This window comes from Aspergillus aculeatinus, assembly GCF_003184765.1.
Source record: "Aspergillus aculeatinus CBS 121060 unplaced genomic scaffold BO66scaffold_91, whole genome shotgun sequence".
Classification (NCBI taxonomy): Eukaryota; Fungi; Ascomycota; class Eurotiomycetes; order Eurotiales; family Aspergillaceae; genus Aspergillus; species Aspergillus aculeatinus.
The window spans coordinates 55,427-75,422 of NW_020291560.1; the positions used below are offsets into that span (position 1 = coordinate 55,427).

The window sequence follows — 19,996 nt, forward strand, 5'->3', positions numbered from 1 at the left end:
CTCCCTCTTCTCTCGGTCTTCATTCTCTCTTGCTCTAATCACCCATTCGACAATCCCGACTACGCTCCCTCCCTTCTACCTTCCCCCCACCCCCTCCTCCATTTCCCCTGCAGTCTAGTTATCTCTCCTTTAGCTTTGAATTCTGTTCGTTGTCGTCACTCTGCCTGCATTTGCAACTGATACCCCCGTCCCGCCCTCGTCTTGCCCGCCCTTCTACCCGTTTCCCTCGCCGCGGATTCCACCATTCGTCTCAGCGCTTTCTCAAATCACTTTCTCTGCCGACCTCAACCTACTTCCGTCTGTCGCCTCAGGACACGCAAACTTCAAAAGCGTGTTTGTTCTTGACTTCGTTCCCGGTCCTCCAAATTTAGTGGTTCACCTGAACATGCCTATCAGCCGCTGAAGTACTTTCCGCCGGCTGGCCCCCAGCTCGATCTCAGGAACCGTGTTTTTTGCATATCGGCAACCGCCATTGATTGATTTGTCCTCTCTCAATCAGCCCCTCTCCACCTCTAGTTGACTCCTCCCCTTTCGTCGCCCGACCAAGAAGGACATTCCGGCTCTTAGTCAACAGTCGACGCATTACTCGCAAACGTCGACTCCTCTCCCCCCCCTTGTCCTTATCTCCGCCTCTCCCCCGGGAGTTCGACCAACTGATCATGCCATCGTTTTCCAACGACGTCGCCGCCTACCCAACAGCCACCGTTACGGCTACACACCCTCGCCCATTCGACCCATCGCAAGGCAAGCCCAACGAGAAGAACTCGGTGGGGAATACGTTTCTTTGGACAAATTGGCCCAATGGCGACGCTAATCATCTGGAAACCCCCTCGAACGATCGCCAACTCACAAACGGTAGCGCCTTTGCTTTGAATGGTCCGCGATCCAGCGCCAGCTCCTATACCCGGGAATTGCCTCATTCGAAGGACGGTAGCATGCACTCTTTAGGAAACGGGTCCGCTCGAGATCCCAAGGAGGATGGTCGGCCCTCAGCGACCTTGGAACGGAATTTATCCGAGAAATCCTTGGACACGGTCACAGGGCCAGGCTCTCCGGCGGCATCGATCGCAAGCCAACAAATCAACGGCACACTCAATCCCCGATCGCTCAATGGAAAACCCTTGGTAAACGGAGATTTCAACCGACAATCAACCGACGAGTTTCACACCCCGGAATACGCAGGCAATGCATCGGCGACCCGTTTATCCACCTCTCCACCTGACGACGCTGGCCGTCTTTCTCCCGATCCCGATCGATTATCCCCGTCGCAGAAAAGCCCTCATCGCTATTCTTCCCCTCCAGCCCCGGAAAATGGTATTTCGCCGGACCAAAGCAACACCAGTCTTCGCCATCGACACACATTACAAGTCCCGCGCACGACGAGCGGGCGTCGTGGTAGTCGTGACCAGTCGGAAGACATGGCTTATAGTAGCGGTCGCCTGTCTCCCACCACCGGAACCCGCCGGACATCCTTCAGCCTGGCCCGACGGGCTACTCGAACCAACCAGTCGGAAAGCTTGCAAGACGAAGCAGCTCCCGACGAAGATGCAGCCCGCTGGGCAGAAGCTATCAAACAGAGGCGAGCCTCGAAGCGAAGACGCCGGGACGAAGACGATGATGATCGCGTCATCGTGGGAACCAAGGTGGACCAGAATCACGTGAATTACGTGACGGCCTACAACATGTTAACCGGAATTCGTTTCACGGTCTCGAGGATCAATGCCAAAATGGACCGGGAGTTGACTCCCGCGGATTTCGAGGCGAAGCACAAATTCTCGTTTGACATGTATGTTCTCAAGTGCTTTTTCTTCACTGTACACCGACTGACGTTCAACAGAACCGGCAATGAATTGACTCCTTCTGCAAAGTACGATTTCAAATTCAAGGATTATGCGCCCTGGGTTTTCCGGCACCTGCGAGCGAAGTTTCGACTCGATCCAGCCGACTATCTGATGTCACTTACAAGCAAGTACATCCTGTCGGAGTTGGGGTCTCCGGGCAAGAGTGGAAGCTTCTTTTACTTTTCCAGAGACTATAAGTACATTATCAAGACCATCCACCACTCCGAGCACAAACTGTTACGCAAGATTCTCCCCGAGTACTACCGGCACGTCGAACAAAATCCAAACACCTTGATTTCGCAGTTCTATGGGCTTCACCGTGTCAAGATGGCCTATGGGCGAAAAATTCACTTTGTTGTCATGAACAACCTCTTCCCTCCGCATCGCGATATCCACCAGACATTCGACCTGAAGGGTTCTATGATTGGCCGTGATCTGCGCGAGGAGGATTTAGAGAAGAACCCGAGAGCGACCTTGAAGGATTTGAATTGGGTTCGGAGGAACCGCGAGATACAGTGTGGCCCGTCTAAACGCGACTTTTTCCTCGCTCAATTAAAGCGAGATGTCGAATTACTAAAAAAGCTCAAGATCATGGATTACTCCTTATTGGTGGGAATTCATGATGTGGAAAGGGGCAACGAGGAGAAGCTCCGCGACAAAACCTTGCAAGTTTTCCAACCGGGGGGTGATCGCGAGGAAGATGCAAACCCCAACATGTTGATGCGCACACCGTCCAAGCTGGAAAACGAACGCAAGGCCCGAGAACTTCGAATGCTCATCAAGCGTGAGCGCCCAGTCCCGTTAGACCAAGCAACTGCGAAAATGCCCGATGAGATTCTCGACGAGAGGAAATACCACGTCTTTTACGCCGATGATGGAGGGTTTCGCGCCACTCATGAGAACGGCCAGCCTGGCGAAGAGATTTACTACCTTGGTATCATTGACTGCTTGACTCACGTAAGTTGCCTCGAGCTGCCAGATTTTGGAATGATGTACTACGTTACTAACAAAATGCACAGTATGGAATGGTGAAGAAATTAGAACACTTCTTTAAGGGTCTGTCCCACGATCGCACTCAAATATCGCCGATTCCTCCAGAAAGTTATGGAGATCGTTTTATCAACTTCATCAAGGGTATCACCATGTCAAAGGAAGAAGCACAGCGACAGCGGGAAGCCAAGGCCATGGGAGAACCGTCCACGGAAAGAACACCTTCTGTCGAAGAGACCATGCAAGCAGCGGAAAGAGAGGCGTCGAGGGAGTCGTCCATTGTACAGCCTCGAACTCTGACGACGGTGCGAGATCCCAACGACTCCGGCGTTCTCGCACCTTCGACACTTCCGATTGTTGAAGAAGCAGGCGAGGCCAGCAGCCTAGGTGGCCACAGTTCACACAGCCGCCATGGCCCACCTGTTCCTGAGAAGGACCTGCCACCAATTCCCCACCAGAACGGTGCGCCTGTAGTCGGCAAAGGGAAGGGGGTCGTTCGCAACGGACAGCCTGAAATGGTTTCTGTCTCTGGCAGACAATAAACCTCCCCGTTGCTGATTTTGAACCGACTTTTCATGATATCCTCGTTCGCAGCTCTGCGCACCTTTCGCATCATATACATACCCTGGCGCCACGGATCATCCGCTTTCCTGCACGCGACGCATCTTCACCCATCCACATCATTCCTATAGTCCTCATGTTGCCACGAGTGATGTTAATTTCAATCATACCATCGGGCGCCAGCCCCTATGGTCAGAATCTCTGTTTTCGACATCTTGAACACGTTCTACTACCTTCTTTTGGTCACTATAGCGGTATCATCCGCTCAACCCAACACATTCTTTCCATCATTCCCACCCGGCAAAGCGGATCGCATCCGCTTGTGCCCACCATCTTTTATATCAGCTACAGCACTACTACTATCTCCTTATGTCACTTTCTCTTTCCCTCTCTCTTTCTCTCTCTTCCTTTTTTTTCATGTCCTAATTCGTGATAAAACATTCACGACTCCAGTTCTGAGGAAACATGCCTAAGTAGCCGGGCTTACTGACACTCGGTCATGTTCTCAAACCCTTCTTACATTCTTCTGTATCAAATAGCTCTCTGTCCCCCATTTTATTATTGTTGTCGTTTCATTTGTTTAATGTCAACAAGAAACAACCACTGACCCTCTCTTGAAGGGGTCTATTGCATCCAGCCCAATTCACTACCTGACCAAATTCTTCTTCTTGCCCCTTAGCTCTGTACCCCGGACAGCGCCTTCCTTGCTCTAAGCATAGTAAGCAAAGGCGGGCATCATCAGCATTGCTCTCTTCCCCATATCCGCGTGGGCTATCATTGTTTGGCTTATTTGATTTTGGCCCTTATACACCTCGAAATTGGATGGGCCTAAGCGATTGAACTTTCATCCTTGTTGTGCGCGAGCAGGTCCTTCCGAGCGGCTTAATTGAGGTCTGATCTGCTCCCTTTTTTGTGTATTGGTGATTTCCCATTGCCTTGTTTTGCGACTTGCTTTGTGTCCGTCCGTTTCCAGTGATTGCTCTCTCCCTTCCCTTAGAAGACTGATTGATCAATTGATCGAGTGGTGGGGGTCCGACAGAAGACGTGCTACCAACACAGCGCAGCGCAGCAAAGCCGAGCAAGTAGACAATTGATACCAGAACACTGCATTGCCTCTAACCTGTCCCTTGTGGTTGTAGTGGATATAGTGGAAGGGTTGAAGAGTGAGTGGTCTGTGTACTAGACTGCCGAGTAACTGTCCTATCCTCGGATACCAGATGAGGCTATCGTTGATAACATGGTCTGATGTGTTGATAGCCAGCCGACTCATGTGGTGGTTACCTGCACCATTACCCTATTAGGTCTGTACTACATCAAGATAATTCCCTTAGCCTCTAGGCAAGTTGCTCGGAAGCCGCATAGGGGAAGTAGTCGACCCCTGATGTCATGTCTGACCTCGGAGCAGATAGATATCTACCAGTCAATGCAGAGTACCGTACTTATTCAGGAACCCGTGTTATGGTATTGACATAAGGTGACCGCTAGGAGTTGGAGCATCTCGCATAGTGGTTGACTGATTTAAATGATACTACTCTGGGCCCAGGTATTTAGAGGACTCAGCTGAAGTAGCTCCAAATGACCATGTTGCATAAAAGGACTGCACCTGAGGATAGTGTCCAGGCAGGCACACCATGTGGAAAGGGAAAGTTGGAAGAGGGCCCCAGAAAGAATAATAGTAGCAAAGCAAAGCAAAGCAAAGCAAAGCAAAGCAAAGCAAAGCAAAGCAAAGCAAAGCAAAGCAAAGCAAAGCAAAGCAAAGCAAAGCAAAGAAATACCAGATCAGCGCGAAAGAGGCCTTGATTTTGCAAGCACATGAGGGGGTAATTATTTAGAATAGAGATAGAGGATCACCGGTTTTGAAAAACGCAAAGTGAGCAGAAAAACAAACAAAAAAAGCAAAAAGCAGGAAAGTTAGAAGCAAACCTCCAAGAACGCCCTTGTGAATGCAATTTTTGTTTCCACCAGTGAAAAAGAAGAAAACAACCTGGAACCGAGTTCAACCATCCCGCATCTGCATTGATCCAATTGCTGAAAAGGCGAAGAAGGATGTTCAAAGCAAAAACAGAGGACAACGAGGCCGCCGCCGGATAACGCCAATGATACCTGATCTCATGATAGGAGTAAAAAGAAGAAAACAAATGAGAAGTCCACCAAGCACCGGAATAATAGGAAGATTCTTCGTTATAGACGGTAAGAAGAGAGGATGAGCGTGATCTTGCGTAAGAGTGACTTGTGTGCTGGCCTATTGCTTATTGCTGGGAACAACACATGTCAACTGGGAGGTGAGTTGAGCGTACTGAAGCACACTGTGGGAATTGGCGCGAAAAAGGTATGAGTGGCCGTTGCACGGATTTACTCTGCCTTGCCTTGAGTGACTTTGGCTGCTTGGATGGCCGACATCTTCTGAGTCCACCCTTGCGTAGGCTGGGGTTTCTTGACGGTGCGGAGGTCATCGGTGGAGAAGCCTGATATGCGCATATTATACTGGCGTTCAAGGACGAGCTGCAGATCGCGGATCTCCAGGGTTGAAGAGGGTCGCAGCTTGGCGATCCGGCATGCGGAGGTGACGACGTCGTCCACAAAGTCGTCTGCCATCTGGAGGATGAACTGTCCAAGATTTGTCAGCGACTCGTTGTTATCAAGAGCAAGTCGCTGCGCGACGGGGTGTTCTCTCTTACCTCTTCTGCATCTGGAGTCAAGCCTTCACCCTCTCCACCACCAGTGACTTGGCGAACCAGGATATCGAGCATCTTCTTGCTCAATACTCTCTGACCCTCACCCTCAAGGACATATCCAGGGTGCTTTTGAATCGCAGGCTGGTTCATCACGCCTACCGCCGCGTGGCTAGGGCCGCCAGACAGCGTAGGGCGCGCCGGTGCCATGTTCACTGGTTCTGGGGTAGGCACATTCAGGTTTTTGGGGATGGGCATAGTGTGTGTACGTGCTGGATTTTCGGTAGAACGGTTGGAGTTGTAACCTTGCGGATGTGCGTGAGGATTGGCAGCTGCTTGATTCATGTTCTGCTGCTGAGGCACGTTGTTGGTGTTGATGTTGTTGTTGTTGGAGTAGTTCTGAGCAGCCTGGGCCATAGCAGCCTGCTGCGACAACGGGCGGGGCGGTCCCTGGATCATTGTCTGAGATGTCGGGGTAGGAGTGGAAACGTCCGGGATAGGACCTGGGACCGGATTGAAAGGTACCTGTGAGCCAGGTGGTCCTGGCTGCTGCTGAACCGGAGGTGGGATTTGTTGTGGAAGAGGCGGTTGCTGGTTGGGTGGTTGCTGAGGAACAGGGCCAACGGCAGGTGCGGGACCGGGACCGGGAACTGTGGGTGCCTGACCTGGTTGAGAAGTAGATGGAGACATCGCGGTATGTCCAGCCTGGTTGCGCGCAGCGTTAACGGCCGAGTTGATGGTGTGTGGGGCGGGGGTGGGAGCTTGTCCAGGGTGAATTTGTCCAGGAACACTTGCTGGAGCTGGGCTCGGGCCAGTCGGCGCCGGCGGCGGCGCTGTTCCTGGTTGAGGATGTTGCTGAGCAGAAACATGCTGCTGAACGCCAGCCCTCTGTTGCTGTGCCTTGAATGACTCTTGCTGTTCTTTGAACTTAGAGAGGAAGTCGCTCCCCTCACGGTACAGCTTCTCTGCCGCCAACTGGCGGCTCTTGAATTCTCCCACCTCTTCCTGTGTCATATTTCCCGCGCCCTGGCGTTGGGTGAATTGTTGACGGATATCCGCGATGCGAACCCGTCCGATCTCCTGCTTCTGTAAAGCGATCCCATAGCGAAGCTTGGCCTCGGGCAGCCACGTCTGCGCCTGTTCGTTGCTGATATTGGGAGGAAGAAAGAACTGCAGACTGTTGACTTTCTGCTGGATTTGCGGGAGGAGTTGATTGAAGGTCTGAGGGTTCACAGACTGTGTCCGTTGTACTGGCTGGCCTGGCTGGCCCGGTTGCCCCGGCTGCGCCGGGTTTGTTGCTTGCATTTGCTGATGTTGGAGCTGGCGACTCTGTTGAAAGGCGCGCATGCCTTTCATGAGGGTCTGGGAGATTTGGGCGAGCCGTGCATGAGCCTGCTGGTACTCCGAAGTCTGCGGATCGCGGCCGTTGAGAAGTTCCCACAGGTTTCGAACCAACTGAGTATGCTGTGCCTTTTGCTGATCATTCAAATGAGGGAGTTTCTGAACTTGATCCGTTCGGATTAGATTCGAGTGCTGCGGCACCATGGGCTGCTGCTGAGTCGCCGGGCCCTGCACCTGCGCCTGCGACTGAACTTGAGCCTGCGCATGGGCTTGAGCAGCCTGCGCCTGAGCCTGTGAATTATCCATGGTTATGTATACTGTTTCCCTCCAGCTAGGTAGGCGTGGTGATGAGGCCGTTTGTCGAAAAGATGGACTCGGGAGATGTAACGGTTCGAGGAAACCGGCTAGAAGTGCGGCGGGAGGCACGCGTCGTTCGGGTGCCGATATAGCTGTGGTGGCTATGGAGTTGGCTACGATCGAACCGAGCGCAATGAGGAAATGAAAGTACGATGAGTGAACAGCTGGTAGCTGGCAGCAGAGACAGTTGCTGAAAAGAGATATATAAGTTAGCCGTTGAGGTGGGAAGATAATGAGCAGCGGGAGAGGCAGAAGTCAGACGAAGACAAGCCGGGGATGATTGTGGCGGGTCGGAGAATGCCTCAGGCTTCATTCATTCGCATATCCTGACTTCCTTTCCGGCAGGCGGTCGTGATAACTTGACTTGGAACTTGGAACGATATTGATACGACTATCAATCGCGTTACACTGGCATTCTACAATTTTATCTGGGAAAATCACTCCTTGATCTATTGGTGACTTCATTATGGCAGCAATGCACACATTTTAGGGGTGATGAGGCGGAACAAGCCTCAGTAAGGTTCATTGTAGCGGTTACTCGAAGCATTGAGGCCACGAATCACCAAGAGCAACAAGCATATATGCAATATTCCACGGCATGAGATTATATAGATTGCATCTCTGTTGTTGGGAAATGGGACACGAGGGACGGCTGAGACAACTTCAGGTAAGACCACGAGACCCGACCAATCTCTTAGTCTTCTCAGAAAACGAGGCAGGAAACTTCGCTGATCTCAGTCTTAAATGAGTGTCTTCACGTATGGCTGGGTAACTTCATCGGCGACCGCAAGCTGCCCGATGTAGTTCGCCGGAGTCGTGAAAGAGCCCTAGAGTAAGTGGTGCCAGGGTCTAAATGAGACCCATGCCACTTCTGCGCAATCCAACATGGCGCATTCTTGCTACTGCATGGTAGCTCAACTCATCAGCGCTTGCTCGGGATGTGCCCACACCTTGATTCGGTCGGACCGGTTGAAGGAGAGCCAAGAGCAGCATTTCACTGAGATGAAAACTATCAGGCCAGCACTGGTTTTGCTGGAAATGCGTGCAAGATCATTGGATGGTAGTATCGGGTTCTGCGTTGTTTTCAGCCCAGCAACCCACCAAGATCCCGTTCCATCCCATTGACCCGGTCTTCTAGCGTTCGCTTTCTTCTCTCTAATTCTCGGATCTCCTCCATTTCCCGGGCTAGATCAGTATCTGTGACGTCGGCCACCTCAGGTTGCAGTGTTTCTCCAGTATCGTAATCATCATAGTCATCACCGTAGGAGTGGCTCATCTGCTCCAGCTCTGCAGCGTTGCGGGCCACGCGCTCTTCCAAATCTATAATTGAGTCCGTGATCAATTGGTGACGATAGCGAAGACTTGCGATCTTTTCGTGTGCGCCAGCGACCGGGCTACCCCATTAAGTCAGACATTTATCATCAGACGAGGGCAGGAAGGGGGAGCTTACTAGACATTGCAAAGGATCTCTGCGCCGCGAAGCAAGACATCGACGTTGACTTCCCCGCGCGGACCCCGTCCCGCGGAGCGCTTGATCTCCTCCATCATATCTGAGCCCAGCACTCTGGCTACAGCGGACTGGTTTTTGTTGTTTCTGGCCGAATAAATCCGACTCGCCATAGACTCCTTCTCTGTCTCTTGTGGGAACTGCGTGCCGCTGCGAGTAGCTCGTCGCTGCGCCGAGCTGACGGGCTTCACCGAGGGATCAGTCTGGAATAAAGCCCGTTCATGAGCTTCCGTGTCGCGGATTAGGGAGGTGATGTCATGAGAGCCCAGAAGAGCATTGGTGAACATTCGCGGAGGTGGAAAGCTGGAACGACAGCGGATCAGCAAGCTGGTATTGTACGAGGTTGTCCGGGTCGGGGTCTCACGGAAGTTCTGCAATAGCATTTGAGGAGAGCGTGATTTGCTCAAGGTGGCTTTCAAGAAGCGACATGTTGAGCATAGACTGGGCGACGACAGGATAATAGTTGAGAAATGGGTGGATATACAACAAGAACGCGGGCGGTGTTTTCCGATAAGATCAATCATTCATGAAGGTGGTTGTTGTTGTTCGCGGTAAACATGCCAAGATGATTTCCAGCTGTATCTGCCTCAAATACCAGGCCACCAGAGTGGCAATGCAAGCTAACTTAACTTGGTTATCCATTTCTCCCCGACTCTCCTCCTACAACTACTAAGTTACTACGGAGTACTGACGAACGTGAACTCACTGTACAATCCAAGCAACCAGCCAACCCACCTCAAAGGTTGACACCGGAAACTCCCGGATTCTTTCTCAGTAAGTTGGGCTACAGCTCTATCCCTCCAGAGCCAATTGACTCTGTACTGTATTAAATTGAACCGGACTGACTGACCAGGCGCCAGGCGCACGCGCAAGCTAGGTAGCTTGTCACTCCAGCTGACCCCCCCCCCCCGACCGGTAAGACCGAACCTGACTAAGCTGCCCTGGGCTGCTTCTCTCGCTGTCCATCCCAGAGCCAGCCAGCCTTGACATCACATCACCACCTCATCAACCATCTGCTTCCAACTCACTCACCTACCATCCGCGATCTATCTTGCCTTCTGTTTGCATCTTTGACTTTTCTCTGTGTGTCTCTTACCCCACAACCCTTGTTTCCCCCCCACCCTCTCACCGGTGGTCTTTCATCTCTTGCCCCTTCCTCTGCTTCTGGTACTGCGGTCCTCACTGCTCATTTGAGCTTGAAAGCTGAAGCCGAAGCTTTATCTCCCCCTCCCCTTCTAGCCAAAAGACCCTCAGTTCACCAAGGATGCCGGCCGAGAGGCGCTCTCTGAGATCGAACAGCAAGTCGGATACCTCTTCATCTGCTAACGGTGAGAAGGGTCGCTCTACTTCACAGAACACCAGCTCCAACAAGGACCAACCGGCGCCCAATCGCGCCGCTGCCAACAAGGCCAAATCTACCACCGCCTCGAAAGCCGCTTCGTCGAATAGCACAGCAGATTCCGGAATGGGTGAACAGCGGGACCAGCCGCGGACCAACGGCTCCGACCCGACGGAGAACGGCATGAATGGTTCGGAAGATGTTGAGATGGGAGAGGATACGGCAGGTGGGCCTACATCCTCATTCACCGCCAGTAAGGATCGGAAAGGTGACGAGAAGATGACTGTTGTAGTGCCCCCGACCAAGGGTTCGAGGTTATCCGGCGAGAAAGCTCCGGACAATGAAGGCGACATCGCCATGGAGGGTGCGGACACCGAGGAGTCCAAGTCAGAGGTTGACCCGAAGGTCAAGGCTGTCCAAGGTGAGTAGACTCTTAAGTCCAAGGGGTTGTGATACCTTGATGGCCACTTATGCGATCTACTCTAGATATCAAGTCCAACTTCACATTGCTTGAGCGAGCTGTCAGCCACTTCGACCCCAGATTCACTCTCCGCGTTTTGCGTTCGATATCGTCCATGCGCAAGCACATCACACCAGATGTGCTGGCAGAAGTCATCGTCGAGAACTACCCGTCCTCCAACCTGACTGCTTCTTTCCTGTTGGGCGCCATCGATCAAACTGGCGCTTTTGACAGTGCTGTCGCCAGCTCCAAGATGGACGTCGAATCGGAGAAGACTAAGTCGACCCCTAAGGAAATCCTGCCCGAGATCGACACTTATCTCTCCATTCTTGTTCAGATCTATCTGTACGACAAGAAGGAATTCCAGAAGGGCGCCAAGTTCTCCACAGAACTGATCGAGCAGCTGCGGGCGCTCAACCGCCGCACTCTTGATTCTCTGGCGGCCCGAGTCTATTTCTACTATTCTCTCTTCTACGAACAGATTGCGCCCCTTCCTCCGTCGCCCGCTGCATCTGTCACATCGATTCGCCAGCCTCTGCTCAACGCGCTGCGAACGGCTGTCCTGCGCAAAGATGTGGATACTCAGGCGACCGTGATGACCCTGCTTCTGCGGAACTACCTGTCGACCTCCCATATATCGCAGGCGGACTTGCTGATCTCGCACAACCGGTTCCCCGCGTCTGCCTCGAACAACCAGATTGCCCGCTACCTGTACTATTTGGGCCGTATCCGGGCCATTCAGCTGCAGTACACGGACGCCCACGGGCATTTGATTGGCGCTACCCGGAAGTCTCCGTCCAGCCACAGTGCACGCGGTTTCTACCAGGCATCCCATAAGCTGCTCGTTGTCGTCGAGCTGCTCATGGGTGATATTCCCGACCGGGCGATTTTCCGTCAGCCTGCGTTGGAGCGTGCCCTGCACCCGTACTTCCTACTGGTGCAGGCTGTGAGCGTCGGTGATCTGGATGGATTCCTGAACATTGTAAATACGTACACTGCAACCTTCCGCAAGGATGGTACATACACCCTCATCCTGCGTTTGAGACAGAACGTGATCAAGACGGGCATTCGCATGATGTCACTGTCCTACTCTCGCATCTCACTTCGGGACATCTGCCTTCGCCTTGGCCTGGACAGCGAGGAGTCGGCTGAGTACATCGTGGCCAAGGCGATTCGTGATGGGGTGATCGAAGCCAGCTTGGACCATGAGCGTGGCTTCATGAAGAGCAAGGAGGTCGGTGACATCTATGCTACTCGGGAGCCGGGTGAGGTCTTCCACGAGCGTATTAGAGCCTGCTTGAGTCTTCACGATGAGAGCGTTAAGGTGAGTTCAACTCGCACGTCCTGCTAATCATACTTGTGCTCACCATCTCAATACTAGGCCATGCGTTTCCCCATGAACCAGCACCGATTGGAGTTGAAGAGTGCACAGGAAGCACGGGAACGGGAGCGGGAGTTGGCCAAGGAGATTCAAGAGGGAGACATGGATGATGAAGACGCCGGCGGCGACTTTGATGCTATCTAAGGGATTATCTTATGGAGCGTCAATAACATGCAGCAGGTTTCTGGCTTCGTTCCTTCCATAATTCTCTGCCGATCCCCGACCGGTTGGACAGGGAGGCCTTCAACAATCATGTGTTCTTATCTGCAAATTCAATGTTCCGGGATGTGTTTGAGGGGAATTGGCAGGATTGAGCTTTTGCCGGCGTGATCTTCCATGTTTCTCATCTATTATTGAATCATTTTTCCTATGTTGTTTGCGGTGTAGATGCTGTTTCCCCGCCTACTCGTCTGTTCCATTCTTTTCCTTTTGACTTTCGAGTTAGGTGTTGGAGGTGATGATGCGACCGGGGGAGCCTCTTCATTTTGTAATCTTCATCATAGCCGACTTAGACCAGCCAATTTCCTTGTGAGAGATGTGGCATTGCTTATCAAAGGAGGTCGGTCGAGCATTGGTAGGTAGGTACTCCGTACTCAGGTACCTATATGCACCAGTATGCACCAGGGAAGGTATGAGGCCAGCCATTGATGATGAGTGACGCGCCAGGCGGAACCCCGATCCGGCCCGAGGTCTGTTCCACTGCAGGCACTGCAAGCCCAGCTCAGTGACCGCCCGATTCCCTCTCTCGAATTCTTCGGCTTCAATTAATCTATTGATTATTCCCGACCTTTTCTTCCCCCCCCCCAACAGTCATTGCCGGATCTGGACCGGTTTCCAATCGCTGTTTGCTCCTTGGGTATGACTGTCTTTTAGATTCTGATTCGGTGTACTCGCCTCGATTCTCCACCTCTCTTTCCCATCATGAAAGCTCGCACAGTCCCAGCCGCCGGGCTAGTACTATCGTCTCGCATCACGACGCCGTCGACAACAACGACAATTTGCTGGCAATGCCTCCGAAATGATCTCCTCTCTCTCCAGACGCAAGTGCAAACCCGCAAATATCATCCCACCCGCCGGCGAGATGTCTCTCCATTCGGGGCGGCCGTGTCGGCGGCCCAGACACTTTTCAAAGGCCTCCCCAAGGCGCCGCCGGGCATTTCGGTCGACCCATTGCGCATGGTCGGCAAGGAGCTCAAGTTCCTGACCAAGAACCTTCGTCAATTGCTTGGGTCTGGCCACCCGACGCTGGACAAGGTGGCTAAATACTACACGCGCAGCGAGGGCAAACACATGCGGCCGCTGCTTGTTTTGCTCATGTCACAAGCGACAGCGCTGTGCCCACGCAAACCCCAGACGGTCGACTACAACGCGACGGTCAATGATCCGATTACCTCCTCCTCCATTTTGGTCGACAACAACCCAGACCTCCCCCCTTCGCTGTCCTCCGCGACCTCCAGCAGTAACCCTGATGCGGCCTACGACTTTGCTGGCGATGAAAATATCCTCCCTACACAGCGCCGACTCGCGGAGATCACCGAGTTGATTCATACCGCCTCTCTACTGCACGACGATGTCATCGATAATGCTGTGTCGCGCCGCTCCTTCACCTCGGCTAACTTGCAGTTCGGAAACAAGATGGCTGTGCTGGCGGGTGACTTCATGCTGGGTCGGGCCTCGGTGGCTCTGGCCCGGCTGCGAGACCCCGAGGTCATCGAGCTGATGTCGACCGTGATCACCAACCTCGTGGAGGGCGAATTCATGCAGCTGAAGAACACAGCCGCGGACGAGAAGAAGCCCGTCTTCACGGACGAGACCCTCTCCTACTACCTGCAGAAGACGTACCTCAAGACCGGCAGTCTGATCAGTAAGTCTTGCCGGTCGACCGCGGTGCTGGGCAATAGTGTTCCTGCGGTTGTCGAATCCGCTTACCAATACGGGCGCAATCTGGGACTGGCGTTCCAGCTGGTGGACGATATGTTGGATTACACGGTCACCGAGGCCGAGCTGGGTAAGCCCGCCGGTGCGGACTTGGAGCTGGGCCTGGCCACAGCCCCGCTATTGTATGCGTGGAAGCAGTTTCCTGAACTAGGCCCGCTGGTTGGCCGTAAATTCAGCCAGGCCGGTGACGTTCAGATGGTAAATAAGATCCCTTCAGCCCATTGAGCGTCCAGCAACATTGACTGACACTCACAGGCTCGCGAACTTGTCCAAAAGGCTGGCGGTGTGGAACAAACCCGCGTTCTGGCCCAGGAATATATCGACAAGGCGATCGCCGCGCTCGCGGACTTCCCTGACAGCGAAGCCAAGGCTGGTCTGATTCAGATGTGCGAGAAGACTATGAACCGTCGGAAATAGATTGATCCAACCAGCGACACGGACGATCCGTGTGCATCAGCGTCTTTTGCAAAGCGTTCTTATCATAGAGACCAAGCTCGGGATGCCCGGCCGTTTTGTTTCGCTTTCAGCCTTCCTTTTCTCCCTCTGTTCATAAACTTAGACACTTTCCTTTTCTTTTTGCAGGCCGACATGTCCCATGTACTACTATCTCTTTATCGTTTATATCTGGCTGTCACGAGCTTGGTTTTGGGGGATCATCTGGCAACTCTTTCCATCGTATAGCTTGGTTGGCTATATAGCACATGGGCTAAACTGGAATGAGCTTGGGTCAATCGCACTCGGTTAATCGGTCAGCGGATCAGGTTGGGCTCCTTGGATGGATGGATGCAAGCAGGAAGGCAGGGATGAATTTCTGGAAGCATTTGTGTGTGTTGTACCTATATTTGCTTCAAAGATGTAAAATTTAGCTTGAATTTTCGGTCATGGAAACAGAGCCAAGTGGTGCGATGAGTCGATGGATAGCCGCATTGGCTCCAGCTGCAGGGCTCATGTCAGGTACATTCTCCTGCATTTCAACCAGGGGCTCACTGTAAGTTAGTACTCAGTAACTGTAACCCTGGCTAGTTGATCTTTCGGGCATGGGAAGGATTCTAGAAGCCAAGAGTTAGGGAATCCATCTTAGTTGACAGCGATGTGATGACCTATATAATTGATGGGTAACTAGTAGGCCTCGATACATCGCTTCTAGCCTCGCCAGTCTCTATCATATGTGTATTTATCAATTAGCATAACAGATTTCTAGTTGAGGGACCATGGTGATATGGGTTCTTCAACCCAGTGGACCGTCAAACCGCGACACATGAAGGTATGGGTCCGTGTAGGGAAATTACAAAGAAAAAGACAAGAAGAAAGCAAGAAACCAGTGATACGACCGTGTCCAGCTGCTTAAGATTGTAGACTTGTACTGTTTACGATACATTATTGTCGAAGTCGCTGCTGGATCTGCTGGATCTGCTGGATCAACAGGACAATAGCGAGAATATAAGAATAGAATGGCCGGGCGGGGGATCAACAACTACGTGGGCAGTTTGGCGAGTTGCAACTTGCAAGACTCATCACGGGATTAACCGGTTGGCAGGGCTGGGGGCGGGGCAACGTTCTTCCAACCAGTTACGGAGTACGGAGTACGGAGTACCTAAGAGTGACTTAGAACGTAGCCTGTAAATTGAGCCCTTCCCAAGTTCCCAGCTTGAACTTTCCCCACTCAGCCGCCGGGTTCCGTCATCGAATCGACGTCAATCATCTATGCCTATGCCTGAGGCTAGCCACCAGACAAGCAAACCAGATCAACCAAGGCCAAAAAAGAAAGCACTGAGCCGTGGCGGAAAGCGCGGAGGTAACGGTTTTTCCAGGGCAAGGCTGGTGTCTGAAGCACTGTACAGTCTTCCTCCGTAACTACTGTACCTACTACCTAGGTAACGTACTGCCTAAGTTAGTACTTGCAGTGCAGTGACGAGCTGGAACTTGGAACCACATAACTCTTCCTTCCTCCAGCTCCTCTATTCTCCTCTCCGCCCTCTCTCTCCCCCAAGGAAAACACCACCACCGACTGAAGAGGTGATACACCTGTCCTCTCTTCCTTTCCCTCGCCTCATCTCTCCTCTCCTCTCCTCTCCTCTCCCCACCTCCCCACCCCACCCCTTATCTCCCTCGTGTTCTGTTCTCTTCGGAGCTGGTCTCACTCACAGGGGCTGGTCTAATACTCTCGGTCTCTGCTGCCACTTGGTCCCTTTGGTGTCACTTTACCCCATGATGATGGAGCTTTCATTGCCGGTCCTTTAATCCATTCAGCTCCCCAATGAGTTCATTCGGCAACCTTCTCTTCGTTTATGTCCTTGGTGGACTCACGTTTATCCCTCTCGTCATATCGCTATTCCTCCTCTATGCCTATCTGACTGCATCATCCCCGCCCTCTCAGCTAACCCGCCAACCCGCGCGCGACTCCCTGCAACGCGATAACGATGATCAGTACAGCTTAAAGTCCGGGACCGATGAGCTGGCCGAGAAGTTCCACCGTACGCATGACTCGGACGTGGCCGCCGGATATTTCGCAGTCTGTCGTGAATATGTTCCCGGTGGAGTCAATGGGAAACCTCCGGAAAGAACCACCCCGGCGGGTGAGGTGATCGCCGCGGAGAGCCCCAGTGTCTACCAAGCCATGTATAGAAGTTTATTCGATCGCAAGCAGACGCCGACCATTGAACCGACCAAAAATGTTACAAAGAACGGAAAGCGGGCGCGCAATGTATTCTACATCGTGCTTCGGTAGGTCATGCTGCGTGTCGCTCCCTTTGGTCGCAGTTCTGCGAGGATTGATCCTGACCGTCCGTATGTGCTAGACATGGGCACTTGATGCTCTACGATAACGCGAACCAAGTGGAAGTTCGATACGTCATTTCCCTCGCCCACCACGATGTGAGCATTCATGGCGGAGAGGGAGAAATTCCGGAAGGAGAGCTATGGCTGAAAAGGAACGCTATCTGCCTGTCACGACGTTTGGAGTCGTTGGGAGACCTCGGAGGCCCCACGCCACCGTTCTTTCTGTTCTCGGAGAACCTGTCGGAGAAGGAGGACTTCTACTTCGCCATGCTGCAGAACCAGTCCAGGCTGTGGAACTCCGCGGATAGCCCTCCGAAACACCAGGCCTTCGATACCAAGCACATTGTGACACTTGTGCAGCGACTTCATTCCTCCGAGGAACAGCTGCAAACCCGCTGGATCAACGCCGTCCTAGGTCGGTTGTTTCTGGCAATGTACAAGACGCCGGAGATGGAGGATTTCATCAGGAAAAAGATCACCAAGAAGATATCTCGCGTCAACAAGCCGAATTTCATCAGCAAGATCGGTCTACAAACGATCGACATGGGAGAAGGGGCCCCCTTCATAATCAATCCCAGGCTCAAGGATTTGACTGTCGATGGTACCTGTTGCGTGGAGACGGACGTGCAGTATACCGGCAATTTTCGTGTTCAGATCTCGGCTACCGTCCGTATCGATCTGGGTCCTCGTTTCAAGGCCCGGGAAGTGGATATTGTCCTAGCTGTTGTCTTGAAGAAACTCGAGGGGCATTTGCTCATCAAGTTCAAACCGCCTCCGAGTAACCGGATCTGGATATCATTTGAGACAATGCCCAACATGGAAATGAATATCGAACCGATCGTGAGCTCCAAGCAGATTACGCTTGGTATCGTCCTACGTGCTATTGAAAGCCGAATCCGTGAAGTGGTCGCGGAGAGTTGTGTTCTACCATTCTGGGATGATATACCATTCCTGGATACTCAGCCCCAGCGTTTCCGTGGTGGAATCTGGCAGAGAGATATCCCGAAACCTGACGAGAAGGCAGATATCCCGGACGAATCTGAGGCGCAGCCTCCGATGCCTGGGGGTGTCCCTGACCAGTCCGTGGAAATCTTGAAGATGAAAGACGAACGCACGATGAGTGCACCTGCGCTTGGAGAGTCGGGCACAGCGACCTTGAAGGCCCGCAAGGCCTCGAAGGCCTCTATTGGGGACTCCGAAAAGAGTGGCACAGGTGCCCTGTCTTCTGCTGTAGAGAAATTGGGTACCTCGCCTCCAAGAGTCATCCGTTCCCAGACCTTCTCCAACGCTGCGGACCCCGTGGTGACTGCCGATCATGTAGGTTTCGACCGAGTCTCATCCGAACCCAAGGGGGAGGAAAAGATTAATGCAACCAGCACGATGAACGAGATATCCACCCGTTCCCCGCCTAGCTCACCAGAAAGGACACCTGGCACTTCACCTCCCATCGATAGTCACCTCGTTCCCACAAGTGCTTCTCAGAGTCGCGAGCCTTCCATTGTTGAGTCGTTCGACAGCTCTCGAGAGTCTTATGGCGATTTGCCCACACGACCCCCTTCGATTCATCACGGTAGTGAGTCGTCGATGAACGTAGACAGCATGACGAATGCTTCCACCACATCCTTGAACAGCAATAAATCGCGGCGGCGGAGCACGATGGAGACATTGACTCGATCTCTTACATCTGCAACAAACTCCGATGTCAAGTCACAAGCCTCTCTGACCTTCAACACGGCAACGTCCGTGGCCAAGAAATGGGGATGGAACGTGTTTGGCAAGGGGGATTCCAGCTCCGGTCAGGATGCCTCCCGTCCTGCTGGCACACCGGAGCAGCCGATTGGGCGTGGTCATCCCCTCCCACCTCCAGGCACACCGCTGCCGCGACCTGACAAGGTCAGCTACAGACGAACGGGAAGTTCGACGGTTGTCCCCAAACGCAAGCCGGTTAGCCATGCACCGTTCTCCGAGCATAAGCCGGAGAAAGAGAACCACCGACCTGTTCCAAAACCCCCTTTGCCGCCCCGACGAAAACCTGTCTATCATCCCGATGACAGCAGTAGCCGTCCCGGTGAATTATTGGTGGTTGAAGCGCCATATGATTCAGGTCCCAACAGCCCGGTTGTTGACATGACCCCGGAGGGGACATTGGCAACAACACCGAAGGAAGCTGATGCATCCTTACATTCTCTGTCAGATGAAACTCAGAATCACAGTAGTCTCGTGGAAGCGACCTCAGATGGGGGGGCATCCGAGCCAAAACCACCGACGGTAGCCTCAGTGGTCAATCCCGACTCTGGAAAACATGGAATGGAATGGTTATCAGCCACAGACGGGATCATCCCTTGAGAGAATGAACCGACAATTGCAAGTCATTGTGCACCTTATGGTGTCTGTGCTTGTTAGTGGTCATATATCGCAGAGCGCTGTGCGTTCCCCATGGACGTCTCGCATAGACCCATGATGATGAGGAGGAGGAGGGGATAGTGGATCGCAGTGGTTACTCAAGCAGTTTCAGCTGGCAGCCAGACTACCACTACATCTGACTTAAATTATATCACTTGCTGCATTTCTTTCTCGGCTGGTTCTTGAGCGCGCAAGGTGCAAGGCAACAGGAGGCGTTGTGGATTGTTTGGGTGTAATTCGAATCAGATTAGGTCTACTGAGGTAGTCTCGGACTGATGAAATATAGAAAATGGAGTAGGTCTTCCATCCTTTTCTAGTCTGTTGAATGGCTTTTGGATGCAAGTATTGTGGCTGCCTTGAGCATTCTTACGTTGTCCCGTATAGTTTGAGTCGTACTGTACAGTATTCATGCCCAGTTGACGCGGCGG

The 19,996-nt window shown here is 52.7% G+C and overlaps 5 protein-coding genes across 5 annotated transcripts; 3 read left to right on the plus strand and 2 right to left on the minus strand.

The window, feature by feature from the left end:
* The first annotated feature begins 349 nt into the window (after positions 1-349).
* Positions 350-3,477, plus strand: BO66DRAFT_256026 (1-phosphatidylinositol-4-phosphate 5-kinase). The gene is made up of 3 exons (XM_025643006.1): positions 350-1,786; positions 1,838-2,798; positions 2,861-3,477. The coding sequence occupies exons 1-3, from the start codon at positions 660-662 to the stop codon at positions 3,371-3,373; spliced, it is 2,601 nt and encodes an 866-aa protein (XP_025497852.1). The 5' UTR covers positions 350-659; the 3' UTR covers positions 3,374-3,477.
* Positions 3,478-5,744: 2,267 nt separating this feature from the next.
* BO66DRAFT_416230 (putative transcription initiation factor TFIID subunit 12) lies at positions 5,745-7,711 on the minus strand (the record flags this gene model as incomplete). The annotated part of the gene is made up of 2 exons (XM_025649584.1): positions 5,745-5,999; positions 6,071-7,711. The coding sequence occupies 2 exons, from the start codon at positions 7,709-7,711 to the stop codon at positions 5,745-5,747; spliced, it is 1,896 nt and encodes a 631-aa protein (XP_025497853.1).
* A 1,135-nt stretch (positions 7,712-8,846) lies between these two features.
* Positions 8,847-9,698, minus strand: BO66DRAFT_337292 (uncharacterized protein; the record flags this gene model as incomplete). Its single annotated transcript, XM_025644325.1, has 3 exons — positions 8,847-9,156; positions 9,213-9,572; positions 9,634-9,698. 3 exons carry the CDS (start codon positions 9,696-9,698, stop codon positions 8,847-8,849), a joined length of 735 nt encoding a protein of 244 aa, XP_025497854.1.
* An 835-nt stretch (positions 9,699-10,533) lies between these two features.
* BO66DRAFT_416232 (proteasome regulatory particle lid subunit RPN3) lies at positions 10,534-14,804 on the plus strand (the record flags this gene model as incomplete). The annotated part of the gene is made up of 6 exons (XM_025649585.1): positions 10,534-11,029; positions 11,095-12,392; positions 12,450-12,523; positions 13,074-13,078; positions 13,378-14,585; positions 14,643-14,804. The coding sequence occupies 6 exons, from the start codon at positions 10,534-10,536 to the stop codon at positions 14,802-14,804; spliced, it is 3,243 nt and encodes a 1,080-aa protein (XP_025497855.1).
* A 1,518-nt stretch (positions 14,805-16,322) lies between these two features.
* On the plus strand, positions 16,323-19,861 carry BO66DRAFT_396519 (PH domain-containing protein). The gene is made up of 2 exons (XM_025648489.1): positions 16,323-17,111; positions 17,186-19,861. Exons 1-2 carry the CDS (start codon positions 16,645-16,647, stop codon positions 19,509-19,511), a joined length of 2,793 nt encoding a protein of 930 aa, XP_025497856.1. The 5' UTR covers positions 16,323-16,644; the 3' UTR covers positions 19,512-19,861.
* The last annotated feature ends 135 nt before the right edge of the window (positions 19,862-19,996 follow it).

Excerpts from the sequence above, each read along its gene's own strand:
- BO66DRAFT_396519 (XM_025648489.1), top strand. The coding sequence starts at position 16,645 with ATGAGTTCATTCGGCAACCTTCTCTTCGTTTATGTCCTTGGTGGACTC. Across the intron at positions 17,112-17,185 it reads GTATTCTACATCGTGCTTCG|ACATGGGCACTTGATGCTCT; the intron begins GTAGGTCATGCT and ends CGTATGTGCTAG.
- BO66DRAFT_256026 (XM_025643006.1), top strand. The coding sequence starts at position 660 with ATGCCATCGTTTTCCAACGACGTCGCCGCCTACCCAACAGCCACCGTT. Across the intron at positions 1,787-1,837 it reads CACAAATTCTCGTTTGACAT|AACCGGCAATGAATTGACTC; the intron begins GTATGTTCTCAA and ends GACGTTCAACAG. Across the intron at positions 2,799-2,860 it reads TCATTGACTGCTTGACTCAC|TATGGAATGGTGAAGAAATT; the intron begins GTAAGTTGCCTC and ends CAAAATGCACAG.